Source organism: Scleropages formosus, chromosome 4 (genome assembly GCF_900964775.1).
Source record: "Scleropages formosus chromosome 4, fSclFor1.1, whole genome shotgun sequence".
Lineage (NCBI taxonomy): Eukaryota > Metazoa > Chordata > Actinopteri > Osteoglossiformes > Osteoglossidae > Scleropages > Scleropages formosus.
The window spans coordinates 6482823-6496788 of NC_041809.1; the positions used below are offsets into that span (position 1 = coordinate 6482823).

The window sequence follows — 13966 nt, forward strand, 5'->3', positions numbered from 1 at the left end:
ATCTTGGATTAAATCAGACCAGGACTGTCACTGGAAGCATAAAGATAAGTCTGACATTCATACTTTGAACACTTCAGGCAAAGGCTGGATTCTCTCGAGAAGATTCAATGCTGGGAAAAGACAGAAAAAGGAAGAGGACCAGCAGCCAGATGGATAAATTCAATTACAGCTACAATAGATGGACCATTTTAACCCTAAAGACCAGAGAAGAGGACTGAACATTCAGGAGGCACTCTGTATGTGGTCTCTTACAGATATCATGGATAGAATGTCACATTAAAATATAAATGACCCTAATACTGCACATGAATTTTTAAGCATCAGCACTGGGAGCATGAAAGCAGCCAAAAAACTTCATCCAACAGTCCTACATAATCTTAGTAACACTGGTAGCGGCAGGAGTTTGTCCTCTAAAGCGCAAAATCTGTTATGCAAAAACAAGATACAAAGTAGGTTTATTCATTGACAACATAATTCCAGATATGCAAAATCATCATTCAGTAAATGTTTGAGAAGGAGTTTACCTTGAGAAATTAAGCAAAAGGTTATCTGCTCTCTAAAACAGATTTATATAGAATGAAAAAAAAAAACCAAGCCAGAACATTTCAAATACTTACAAAAAATATATTTAAATTATCTACCAATTAATGTAGGTTAATAGGTTAAACAGGAGTAGCAAAATGCAGCCACATCATGAGTCAAGTTATTTTTATGACATTTTTAATAAAGTTTGGCACTTTCATACATTTTTTTTTTTTTTGCTTAGTCAAAAGGTTGAGCTTTTTTTCATGTTACATGTGATGCACTTTTCATTAAAGCATAACTTCTTTCCTGTTGGCTTTTTGGCTTTAGTTTTTTCCATGTTATACAGTATGTGAAAACAAGGAATTACAGAGATCCTGGCACCTTTTGAAGAATAACATCCATTGAGTAAAATAAAAATTTCAATGCAAATGACATTTTGTTAGAGAAAGAAAGTTGGCTTCTGGATTTTTACCACAAGTACAACTAATGAAGCATGAAGTTCAGAAATGGCCAACATCCATGACCCTTGCACCACACTGTATGTGATCACATACTTTATCCAATTTTCATGATAGGTTGTAAATATCAGTATACGGTTAGTGTGTTCTTTCCCCTCTTAAAGATTTACTATGCTATTATGTCACAAAACTTTTTTCAACAACTGCACTGCCACAGAAAAAAAGGTTAAAAATTTGCCAGTCATCTTTGCCTGATTTTTTTAAAAAAAAATCCAGCTGGACACATGATAAGAGCCAACTGGTAAAGTATTTTGGAGTGATACCTATTACATTTATGTAAATGCAAAATAAATGTCAGTACTGAAGGAAAACAGGCAGTAAAAAATTTGTTCTGTGCTCAGAATTTCATTTTGTAATAGAATCATCCTGCTCCTTACGGAGATGACTGCATAGCTTCCTATACAGTTATAATAAATCATATATGGATACGCAAAAGATTCCTATGTATCAACACAAGTCAATTTACAAAAGAAAACTATTTCTGACAAAGAAATACTAACAATAATTAATTTTACCAAAGCTGGAATTTCATCCTTTTTTGTACATTTCTTAGTAAATGTGTTACAAAACTTGCATCACACCTGCCACACTGCACTTTCTTTATAAACACATTTTTAAAAAAAAAAAAAAAATCTAATTATGCATTAAGTGTACAAATAATCAAGAGGAAAAAGAAGAATATTCCCTTACCCTGAGATTATGAGCTATATATGACAAAACTCCTTATTCAGATTTTTTGCAAGGTAACAACTGACATTAGAACTCTAAGGAAGAATCAACATCTAATTTTTAGGTGGGCTAGCCTTCAGCACTGGTAACCATTTAAATGCTACCCATTATAAGCGCACTAACTACAACGTCAGACACAGAGTGCACACTCCCTGTATTACGCGACTGTGTTCAATATGGGTCACTTTTCAAAGTCGTGCCTCCTGACCACATTTGTTGGCACTTGACACAACCACTGCTCCTGTCACTCATCCTCTTAGTCATACCCAACAGCTGCCCTGTCAAGACAGCAGTTAAAGGTTAGATTATTTGCAGCAGAATCTTTTGTACTTTCACTTCCGTCACCTAGAAAAGCAATGTTGTTCAATAGCTTAACTCAGTGTTGCTCAAGTCTCCATGTACATGGGTTTTAAAAAATTCTCAAGTTACAGCTGGACAATTAATGCATGGAGTACATTCATCAAGAAAATCAAAGGCACTACATTGCTTTTGCCACTGTCAAAGATACTGAGGATACCCTCATTTCAACAGTATATAGGCTGAGGAATATAGTTTAAACAAAAAAAAGGATGTTAGAAGATCATTGGCGGCAGGAGTTGCAGGAAGGAAGTGCACATTTGATGGAAAGCAGTGTCTGAAGCCGAATGACTGGTAAGTATACATGAGAAAGACCAAATCCTGGTACGATCCTTGTTGAAGTACTAAAGATATGTTTTCAGAAATATGTGAACGAAAAAAAGATGCTTATTTTCCTCATTTGAATTTTCCTCCACTAATAAAAGTTGCTGCCAGTGTCCTAGTGCACAAGTGAGTTTGATTTCTTCAAACTGCAGTTATTTCACAGTATTGCTGCTTCTATTAAGTCTGTCAATATCCACCACAGACAGGACTTCAAAAAAGAATTTCAAGTATTATTTTTAAAATACCAATGAGGACAGTTGAGAGAATGGATTCATCCTCATGGAACTCGTCTGTGATTTGGGGCTGCTTCTCCTGCTTGTTGGTCTCTTCTGAGAAGTAAGAACCTCTGTCAAAGGGGTCTTCTGGAACCGACTGGTCATAGAATACCTTCATTTCAAACTCGCTTTCCTGGTACGATGGATGTCCATAGATCCCAATCCCAACCGGCCGGGTAAAGTCCACTGGAACCACCACTGTGTCTGAGCCACAGGTAGTCGACTGCAGCTTGTATGTGTCAAAGTTGGGGCGCAGAGTCTTGTCCGACACATAGATGTCTGCATCTCCTTTGAGGCTCTGCATGTACAGGATGATGCGCCCATCATGGTTAAGCCTCAAATAGCTGTAGTTTCCCGCACCAACATGGCCCTGCACCACATGGAGGAGGACCCAATCCCCAGGCATGATATCATGCTCGGAGCTGTGGAATAAGCCCCAAACCTGGGACATTAACAACACCAAAGACCAGGGGGTCCAGCACAGCCTCATTTTTACTGAAGGCTGTCAGCAACCAGAAGGCTAGGTGCTTTAAGATCTCTGAGGACAACCTGGGGAAAAAAAACAAGAATGAAGCATTTAAGTTTTTGAATGAGTGAAGTTATTTAATTAACTCTGTCCAAAGCTTCAAAACATCACATACTGCACACCTGTGTAAAGGACTGTAAAAACTGATTTACCAAATGGCAAACTACTGAAAAATTAATGCTTTATAAAAGGTATTTTCAAGACTTTTGAAAATCTTAAAAGGACAGCCTTGTTTTGAAACAATTCTATTCAATTTTAAATATGCCCCCCAAGAAGCAAATGAGACCATACAGAATTTATGCAGTTATTAATAATTGACTGACAAGCTCTTTTGTACTCATTATATAAACAAGTAGAGAGAGACTGAAAAAAATCCAATTCCTATAATCTAAAGGCTTAATAGTAAATGTGCCAGACTAATCTATTCCACAACATGACATTATCAGTGTCTCTACAGAATATACACACTTGTAGTTAAAAAAAAAAAAGAAAAAAAAAAAGGAGTGAGATGATGTTAATATGGACCTGTACAAAGGCATCACTGTAAGACAGCATGGGTTCTGTGTAACTCTAAAGCAATGCAATACAGAGCAGTACTCCAAACAACTAACTCCTTGCCATCATAGACAATGACTCTCACTCTCTGCAGGCCACCCTGGATAAAAAAAAAAAGGGGAACCTTTTGCAAGAGACTGGTCAAGGTGTGCTGCTCCATAGAGCCACCTGTGGTCCTTCCTGCCATCAGGCTTCACCAGATTCATGAGTCCTCTCTCACTGTGAGGGTGGCTTCTTATTATTACATTTATTCATTTATTATACACTTTTCCTCAAAGCCACAAACATCGCCAAGAAGTATCAAGCTATCAATAGTACTTTTCACCTTTTTAACATATTTCCATTTGCTGTCTATTTACAGTAGTCACTATGTGCTTTTGCACAACTATTTATTACTGTTTATTCATCATGAATAAGAGTATCTTCATGAATCTTCTGTCACTGTGTTGCACACATGACATGCTGCTGTAAGTTAATCATTAATCATCATGCAACGGGCAAGAATATCATTAAACCACAATCGCTGACATTCATTGAATGATTCAACTGGATGTAAGTATTTCCTTATAACAGATAAACAGAGGTGAAATAATAAATACAGTTATTATCATCACTCAGGAATTTGTACGTCGTGCCCCAGTCAACGCCTCCAAGCAAGCTGCAACGGTTCCAGCTGCTGGGCGGTTCTCCAACTTTACAATAAAACTGTAGTAGTAAGAGAAAATTACAATAAATGTATTTTCTGTAGTGAATATGATATTTCTTTAGCGGCGAACTGCGTTCATGCAGCCCTCGCTAGCTGAGCTGCTGAGGCGATCACAGCTGTGTGTGTGAAGCAGCACGTCGCGAACCACACACACACAGCGTGCGTAATCCTTCATTCCGAAGAGAACCCATTAGCGACTCCTAACAGTAAACAAAAAGTACACAAAACACCCGTAACATGTAACTCGTAACTAATACGAAGTAACAACTCACCTTCGAGTTTGCCGTTTTAACAGCGCAGCAATTTTAAAAAGAGCAACTCGAGCTCCATTTCTTCCACTTTCTGGACTACAGCGAGCCCTGACGAGATCACGTTGCTTCTCGCGAGATTTTTTCCATTCCCAGGGCACTGTTCGCCGCCCGTCTTGTTTCCAGTTCGAAAGTGTACGAATGCTTAAGCGTTGCTTGGCGTGGATTTAAATGCTGCGAACTGAAACTTTTTACAGAATACGCAGCTACGACAAAACCTATGAACGGGAAACTACTTATCTAAGCACGTGAGAAACCCTTAAAAGTTTTAAGGGGTTTGTTTGAAACTACTTGAGCCATCGAATACAACACTACGTAAATTTAGCCATTCTATATATCGTCCATACACAGGGTTACATCCACGTAAGTCCTGTTAATCGTGTTTCGTTTAACAAAAGAGTTCAACCGCACAAGAAAATATCAAAAACAGATGCGATGCCCACATGATTTTTTGGCAGTCACTCACTAGTCGGAACTTGGTCTAGTCATTGCTGCAGTACATAATTCAACTAGTGGAATTGTACCACTTTAAAACTCTCAGAACCCTGTAGTACACCGAAGTTGTTGCGGTTCACTACAATGAAGAACACAGACAATATAGTGTACAATTTAAACAGTAGAAATAACAAAATTTTACATTTAGTATTCCTAGTTCTCAAGGTAGCATGAACTCCTATCCAGAATGTTTTGAATAAACGATTATCAGTTATACTAATGACCTATTGTAAGTTATTTCTTACAGTAATACAACCTATAGGAGACACCGTTAATAACTTTTGGCGCGCTTGACAAACCCACGTTTGCTTCCGGTGCAGCGCTCATGCGCAGTCTTTGCCACTCGATAAACTTCCTGTGTACCAGTCATGCGCAGTTCTTTCGATCGATACATTTCCACTTCCTTTACACCCCGGGTTCACTTTGGAAGGCTGTTGATTATGGTTTTCGGTGCACGTGCTGTCATTTTTCTTTATTTTTAGCTGTTTTTTTACGAACGGGGAAAACACTTTTGAGAAGAATTATTACAAGCGCCCTATTAATTCTTTCATCCGACAGTTTTTATCACGTCCCATCGGTGGGTTAGTTCAGTGTGTGTGTCTGGTGTTGGAAAACGTCCCGTTGGCCGCTGGCTGGCTGGCTGTACCGCCGGGACTCCTCCTCGGTGTTCGAAAAAGCAGTTTACGCCGGAGTGCGTTCACACCGGGGAGTCGCTGGAGTCCCAGAGAACCGAACATAGAAGAGTGCGATGGTCAAGAGCGGGTTGACCACTAGAAAGCAGATAGAGTAGACTAAGCTCGCACTTCTCTTCGGCTCTTGCGGTCCCCCCGATTCGTTCTTCACCCGTCCCTCCCGCCCTCCTCCAGCATGGGCGCTTACCTGTCCCAGCCCAACACCGTGAAATCCTCCGCCGACGGCGGAAACCAGCATCTGAGCTTCGGGTTCGCGGCCATGCAGGGCTGGCGTGTCTCCATGGAGGTAAGAAACGTGGACTTGCTGGGATTTCAATTTGTGTCTTGCCCGGCCCCGTGTCTTCAGGAGTGGGGCATGAGTTCGAGCTCTGGACATTCATTCACATTGTGCGCGGGGTTGGCTGCACAGACTCCTGAGTGGGATTCACACACAGGTTGTTGTTGGCAGTTCACGGCACCGAGATCATGTTGGGCTGCATAAGATCACGTTTTCCATCTTTAGAGGTTTTTTTTCTTGAAATCACATTGTAGTCATCTGTTGAATCAGATGTAACTGGTGGGGAAGGGGGAAAAAAAAAAGTTTAAAATCTGTACAAACAATACAGATCCTAGTCTGGCTGTGGTTTTGCTACACTTTGTCAACAACTTTGTTAGAAAGATGTGCTCCATTCTTGCTGGGCATGAGAGCAGCTGCCTTGTATCAGTTGTTTGCCACTAAGTTTGTTTTGTGTGTTGTTGTATTTCCAGGATGCGCATAACTGCATTCCGGAGCTTGACGAAGAAACGGCAATGTTTGCAGTTTACGATGGACACGGAGGTATGATGATCAGTACTCTTCAATTGGTCTTTTACAGGGGAAGGTGGAGCCAGATTACCATAAATGTTCACCACGTGCTACACAGACATTTTCCTTCTGATCTGATCAACAGATTACTACATTGTTGTTATCCTTATTGTTTATGCATTTAGCTGAAGCTTTTCTCCAGAGGAACTTAACAGTTTTTAGTTTTGTATCGTTAACCCCCCACCAGAGATGGGGTTTAAACCTGGGTTCTCCGATTGCAAAGCATTGGCCCTAGCCACTACAGCACCTGTGTAGAATGTTCCAGATTTTCTCTGGAGGTAAGTATGTTGATAATCATTGTGTGTGGGACACTATTTTGGAACAATGTCAAATGACACCCTTGATTTGTGTTTAAAGGTGAGGAAGTAGCATTGTACTGCTCCAAATACCTCCCAGATATAGTCAAGGATCAAAAGGCATACAAAGATGGCAAGCTGCAGAAGGTAAGAGCAATGTATTTTGATGAAGTCTTGCGTAACAGCACACAGGAGAGCAACTAAGAAAGATTTTACCGTGATTCATCCTGTTACATTTCACAGTAATGGGTAATAAGGCCAACCTGAGAAATTGAGAGCTTCAGTTGCATCAGGACATATGTCTGTGTTGCAGGCTCTGGAGGATGCCTTTCTGGCTATTGACGGCATGATCACGACAGAGGATGTGATAAAAGAACTGGCTCAGATCGCCGGCCGTCCTCAGGAAGATGCAGCAAAGGACCGAGTAGCTGAAGAAGATGACGGTGAGGAAATAAGTTCTATTCTTCTCTAAATATTCTGTTTCTGGGTAGTTTTTTCTTCCTCTAAAAAGGTGCATTAAATTGAGGAAGAGAGCACATCCTTTGTGGTTAGCACAAATGTTTGACTGGACACGGAGGGCACAAAGCTGTTTTGATATTGCTGACGTGTTTCTCAGTCATGCTGATTCACAGCTTGCTAATATCCGGCAATGCAGGTCTGTCGTATGGAGATTGGCATCTCAAGTGACTTATTCAACCCTTCCCTCTTATCAGTGGACAATGAGGAAGCTGCGCTTTTGCACGAAGAGGCCACCATGACGATTGAGGAGCTGCTTGTCCGCTATGGGCAGAACCTGAACTCTGTCAGATATGGGAAAAAAGCCAGCCCTGCATCCAAGAAAGAAGCTGGGGATGAGGTGAAGTCCCACTTGGAGAAGGGGGTAAATGGGGAGGCAGAGTGTGAGGCCACAGGAAGTGAGAGCAGCAATGGGAAGGAGAAGGTTGGAGGCTCAGAGGATGGGGCTGGCGGCACAGGGGATGGGGCCAGCAGTAAAGCTCGGGGTTCCAAGACGAGGGCCTGCCGGAAAGCAGGAGGAGATACTGGGGCTGGAGACTCAGGTCAAGGCGAAAAGGCAGCCAAGATGGAGGGGGAGGCCGGGCCCTCCTGCTCTTCCTCCACAGCGCAGGCCCAGTCTGGAACCAAGTCAAAGTTCTTTGAGGACAGTGAAGAGTCTGAGGAGGCAGAAGATGAGTCTGAAGATGGGGGCAGCGAAGAAGAGGTGAGGAAAAATAAAGACTAATGAAGTACACCTCTTCTTTCATGACAGGGTTCCTCAGCGCTGTGGCTAAGTAAGATGCTGTATATCCACATTGTCATTTTGCCTCAGGGTTTAAGCTCTAAATTTAAAAAAAAGTTTAGTACTGGGAAGTGTGAAGTTGGCAGGAAAACTTGCATATACAGCGGCTTACCTGGACAGGGTCTCCTGTTCTATAGGATGCCAATGGGTTTAAAAAAATCTATGTTTTGAAAAGTTCACACTCAAGTTACCTGTAGTGTTGGTGAAGTGTGACTACATTTGTGATGTACTAATGAAACTGAAATCATGGTCTGTCTTTAGGACTGCAGCGAGGAAGATGAAGCTGAATACAGCAGTGAAGCAGATGAAGAAGATGACACTGAAGAGGATGATGAAGAGGAAGAAGAGATGTGCCTTCCCGGGATGGATGGGAAAGAAGAGGTAAAATTATTAATATTTTTTTTTTTTTTGCTACATATGATGAGAAGATGGGCGCTGAGTTATAGTTCCTTTAGCGTTCTGTGTTGTGCATGGTCTAAGATGGTTAATTTGTTTTCTCCAAGCCTGGCTCAGACAGTGGCACCACGGCAGTGGTGTCTCTAATTCGGGGCAAACAACTAATTGTGGCCAACGCCGGGGACTCGCGCTGTGTTGTGTCGGAGAAGGGCAAAGCTGTGGATATGTCCTACGACCACAAACCTGAGGATGAGGTAGAACTGGCCCGGATCAAAAACGCTGGTGGGAAAGTCACCATGGATGGAAGGGTCAATGGAGGGCTCAACCTTTCCCGAGCTATAGGTAAAACTCTTATAGGATTCAGAATGAATTGCTACTGAGAGTCAGTGATTCTTAATAATTTGTGTCTGATAGATGTTACGCATTCTTGTTTTTAATGTCTCAAATGATTTGGCCATTCCCCCTCCCTCTTTTGTATCAGGGGACCACTTTTATAAACGGAACAGGGCGCTTGCTCCAGAAGACCAGATGATCTCAGCCAAGCCTGACGTCAAAGTGCTCACTCTTAATGATGATCATGAATTCATGGTCATTGCGTGTGATGGAATCTGGTAGGCATACCCCAGAAATACGTGTCTACGCCCTGAATGTACATTGCTGCTCTTAGTAGAAAATGTGGTAATGCACAACTGAAGTGTTTGCTCAAGCCATATGACTTTTATCATCCATAGGAATGTTATGAGCAGCCAGGAAGTGGTGGACTTTGTCAGCGAGAGGATAAAGCCCGGTGAGGACGGGAAAGTCCGAGCACTTTCCTCCATCGTAGAAGAGGTATGCCTCATATTATAGTTTATGCCAGACGACATTTTTTGTTTAGTTTCAGGCTGTAAATCCAAAAAATGTATAATATATCATGTGTACATTTCTGTTGTGGAGGAGTAAATGAGCCTTTTCTATGTTTTTGCACAGCTGCTGGACCACTGCTTGGCACCAGACACCTCTGGGGATGGCACAGGCTGCGACAATATGACCTGTATCATCGTGACCTTTGCTCCCCACCCCTGCAGCAGCCAGGCTGAGGGCACCAAGAAGCGCAAACCTGAGGAGAGCAGCCCAGAGAAGAACGGTAGTGACAGCAAGAAGACCAAGACGGAATAGCCCTTGCCGGGCCATATCTGCAGGGCCATTTTTAACAATCAGTTAGGACTTCTCTTGCACCTCCTCCTCCTCCAAAAATGACAGCTTCTGAGGGAAGACTGTGACCGCCTCGGAGTCCGGATGCGGTTATAGCTGTGTTTCTAACACACTGTAAATGTAAATCTGCCATTTCTGTTTCTGGTTTCTAATTATTTTGTTGCCTAATTCTCCCCCGTTCCACCATCTGTTCAACAGCAATATTACGGTGTCTGAAGGTCTTGAGGGAAAAAGAGTGCTGTTGATGAGTCTGAAGTAGTATGTGAATCCTATATGTGCTATATGTTGTTATCCATGCCCGTATTTTTATGTATATATTTCTTTCATACTTGTCAGTTCTGAGGAAGTCTGAAGAAGTGCTTTTTTTGTAATTGTGTGGCCATGTGACTGTTGGTGCTTATTCTTCAAACACCAACATGTTACTACATTCAAATACACATTTTTAAAAAATGTGAGGTCCTGTCTTTATTTTGTCATCAAAAATGGAGGGAAAACAGTAGTGCTTGACAAAATTTCTTGTTTCTGTTCTAGCTTGTTTAAAATAATGAGGGGAATACATAATATAAATCCTAGAATGGTCCCAGAATATGCTGAAGATCATGTTTAATAAAAACCAAATAATAGATTCAATGTATCTCCTTAGATTTCTGTACAACTTGATCACATCATACAATGTAAAGGGTTTATTTTTTTTCCTTTCTTCATTTTCACTTGAGGTGTCGCCAGGACTCAACTGTGTTCTATACACCATAAGGCATGTAGTACTGAATGTGGCAGTATTGCCTTAAACCTGAAGAAATTCTACCTAGGTCCCAGGTATTATCAGTGGGATTTAGTTTGAGCCAAATTACATTTATGTTTCTTTGTAGTTTCTCATTTTCTTCTGAATCTGTGAACACCTGTGCAGTTCCATAGGTTTATATACAAGGTATTTTTGAATATATATTTTGGTACTTTTTAAGAGCATCATTGTGAGTGGTTTAGAATAACAAAATTGTTCAGAAGGAAATGTCATTTTTTTTTTCCTGAATCAATAAACGGATGGAAACAAATGTGTCTTTCTTTGTGAAATTTGGCAAATGTATGCAATAGCTTTAACTTTGTTGTGATATGTGTAATTATTAAAATAAAAGCAGATGTTGCTACTGTGAGAAGTAGACCATATTAGGAACTTACTGAAACTGTTAAAATACTATTTGAAACTAGTTAACTGACAACTTCACAGATGCCTTTTTTGTAGCTTTTAATCAATTTTTAAAACATTCTGAAAACAATCTGATACTCAAGTTTTACAAAAAATGCATACTGTAAAACACTGGGCACAATACAAAAAACTAAAGATTCAATGGCAGAAAGTAAAAATGCAAGTGACCCGATCCAGGTTGTGTTTTACCACAGCGGCCGTGTGAACATGCCTCTCCAGCAACGCGAGTCAGCCATCTGAAAGTCGAGGTCACATGTGTTTCAGCTACTACTCAAAACATAAAAATTAAAATACAAGGTCAGCTCATATGACACACATCGGACTCTCAATATTAGATGTGAAACCTCTTAAAAGAGTTCTTTAGTCCGTGACATCGGGGACCTTTATGTGCACAATTAACTAATGAGTTTCACATAAAATTATTGTCACATATGTAAATTATGTTAAATATGCAAATTCTGATGTTATATATGTAAATTATTATGTGCACAGTTAACTAATGAGTTTCACATAAAATATAAGGCAGTTTGTCCACCTTTATACCACATTTTCTACTAAGAGCGGTGATTATTTAAAAAGAAGATGATGATGATGATAATAATAATAATAATACTAGATCCATTTAAATGATCAGTATAACTGTGCCATTGAAGCAGTGTGTACCTGCAATCTCTTGTTCAGAAATAGCAACTTCTGACGGAGGAAGTCAATTTCCTGTTAAAAAAAGATTCTCAGTTGAACTGCAGACATCAAAAGAGTTTTAATGGTGCTGCCATTTCATAAATACCCTCATTTCCCTTATACTGGTGTATTACATGGAAATAAATGGAAAAAAAAAAATTACCTGAATTATTTTCTCTTGGTTTTTTAATTTAATTTGTGGAACAAGTTCTTCAAGTTGTTCACTCTAAAAAACACGTGGAGACACAGATAAAGTTCATTTTAAGGTTTGTTCAAAAATAAAATAACTAAAGTGATTGTATTAAAAATATCACTTCAGTACTGATCAGTTGCATTTTGGCATTTTGCATTTTCCACGTTTTTGCTGACATGTTGTAAAGTCCAGCACATATGGCCTATGCGTGAAAAAAAATTATATGCAGTGATTAGATAATACTTAAAACACTTGTTTCCTGATACATGTAAGGTGTTTTATTTCAGATGAGAAATATAATAAATGTTTTCCTTGCATGTGTTTGCTGTTCACTTGTAAAAGACAATTTAACGGTACAAGACAACCATGCATATTTTGGATCTGGAAAAAACATCAACATTATTAATCACAATAATTATAACGGCCTAATTTATCTTTATCATTGACTTGAAAACTAGAGTAATACTTTATCTCACAGATATATTCTGAGCTAGAAAACTGAGAACAAAATACGTGACACATTATTTTCCAATACCTTTAGTATCACACGATCCAAGTCGAATCCGAAAGAGCAACGTATTATCTGGAAAATTATATTTGTGGATATTTTAGGAAATATTTTAGGAAAATTCACAGGACTGTAAATAATTGCATAATGTTAACACACTGTGCATAGTCATAGTCTCAGAGTTGTTGTAAATTAAATCATATCACATGTATGTGGCTACAAAAAATGTCAAAAAAAGAGATGAAGAAGATTAAAAGAACTCTTAACTGGTAGAAAGAGTGATGGACACTGATACTACAAGTTGTAACTTGTACAGGTATCAGTTCCCCTGGGTATAGAGACCTCCTGGAATGCAGTCAGCCTGTCACGTGCAATGAGTTCATTCAGTATACATGCTATGAATAATAATAATAATAATAATAATAATAATAATAATAATAATAATAATAAGATATGATACTGTGGAAGCCTAATGAAATATGAAACAACCTAACAATTAAAACGTTATTTTTTAAAAAATATTTAACAAACATTTTCTCTGCACTGATTTATGTACTGATCCTTGATTACAATCCAGAGGATAATGAACAAGCCATTTTTTGCAGCAGTACAATAACAATGAGAAATAAGTTATGTAAAGTATTAACAAATCTAAAAAAAATCTGCTCTTCTTTATCACGCTCCTGTGATGCATCTTTATTTCCTCGTTTTTTATCCGCCAATTAATTATTGTGCAGCACTACACAAAATGGAAGATGCCATGGCTTTGTCGTTTCTATGGCAACGTGAAAAAGCGCGTGAAACAATTGTACAGCAGGATCCGGCCAAGATGACAGATACACACTGCTTTCCTCATTTGCACAAGTTTACACTATCAGTGCACCACAAACGTACCATGGAGGTCGAGCCTTTTTACAGCGATCCACACTTTAAACTCGCCCGTTTTCTCAGAAGCCCTATTACCATATTGAAATCTCGTGCCATACGTGTACAAATGCGCCGCGCGGGAGAAGCAGCTCGCACCGGGACCGCGCCCCGCCTCCGCAGCTCGTCCTTTCTTCCTTATACGGAGAGACTTCCGGCTTTGTCCACGTGCTGCCATGCACATGCGCAAAGTACTCGGCGCCACAGTTCAAAATGTGAACAGAATAATGAGGATTTTTAAAAAAAAAAAAAAAAAAAATATTTATTACTTTTATTATTTTTTTAAATTGTATTTTCATTACCATAACTGAATCTCCAATGCGGATGCAAAATGAGATGTATTTTTTCCCCCAAGTGCTGAAGTAAGAGGGAACGTTAGGAAGGACGCCCGTTGGGTTATACGCCGGTTGTGCCGCTGA

At 39.8% G+C, this 13966-nt stretch overlaps 2 protein-coding genes across 2 annotated transcripts; one reads left to right on the plus strand and one right to left on the minus strand.

Moving 5' to 3' along the window:
* Window positions 1–738: 738 nt before the first annotated feature.
* Window positions 739–5355, minus strand: c4h6orf120 (chromosome 4 C6orf120 homolog). Its single transcript, XM_018749352.2, has 2 exons — window positions 4788–5355; window positions 739–3277 (listed from the first exon to the last, which is right to left on the minus strand). Exon 2 carries the CDS (start codon window positions 3216–3218, stop codon window positions 2664–2666), a length of 555 nt encoding a protein of 184 aa, XP_018604868.1. The 5' UTR covers window positions 3219–3277; window positions 4788–5355; the 3' UTR covers window positions 739–2663.
* Window positions 5356–5699: 344 nt separating this feature from the next.
* Window positions 5700–11012, plus strand: ppm1g (protein phosphatase, Mg2+/Mn2+ dependent, 1G). Its single transcript, XM_018749267.2, has 10 exons — window positions 5700–6296; window positions 6758–6827; window positions 7212–7297; window positions 7464–7593; window positions 7864–8369; window positions 8709–8828; window positions 8951–9185; window positions 9325–9454; window positions 9575–9674; window positions 9813–11012. The coding sequence occupies exons 1-10, from the start codon at window positions 6186–6188 to the stop codon at window positions 9999–10001; spliced, it is 1677 nt and encodes a 558-aa protein (XP_018604783.2). The 5' UTR covers window positions 5700–6185; the 3' UTR covers window positions 10002–11012.
* The last annotated feature ends 2954 nt before the right edge of the window (window positions 11013–13966 follow it).

What these genes read in the sequence shown, in the direction of transcription:
- c4h6orf120 (XM_018749352.2), bottom strand. Translation starts at nt 3,218, where the DNA reads ATGAGGCTGTGCTGGACCCCCTGGTCTTTGGTGTTGTTAATGTCCCAG.
- ppm1g (XM_018749267.2), top strand. Translation starts at nt 6,186, where the DNA reads ATGGGCGCTTACCTGTCCCAGCCCAACACCGTGAAATCCTCCGCCGAC. An exon ending in GGATGGATGGGAAAGAAGAG is followed by an intron (nt 8,829 to 8,950) that starts GTAAAATTATTA and finishes GTTTTCTCCAAG; the next exon opens with CCTGGCTCAGACAGTGGCAC. An exon ending in CAACCTTTCCCGAGCTATAG is followed by an intron (nt 9,186 to 9,324) that starts GTAAAACTCTTA and finishes CTTTTGTATCAG; the next exon opens with GGGACCACTTTTATAAACGG.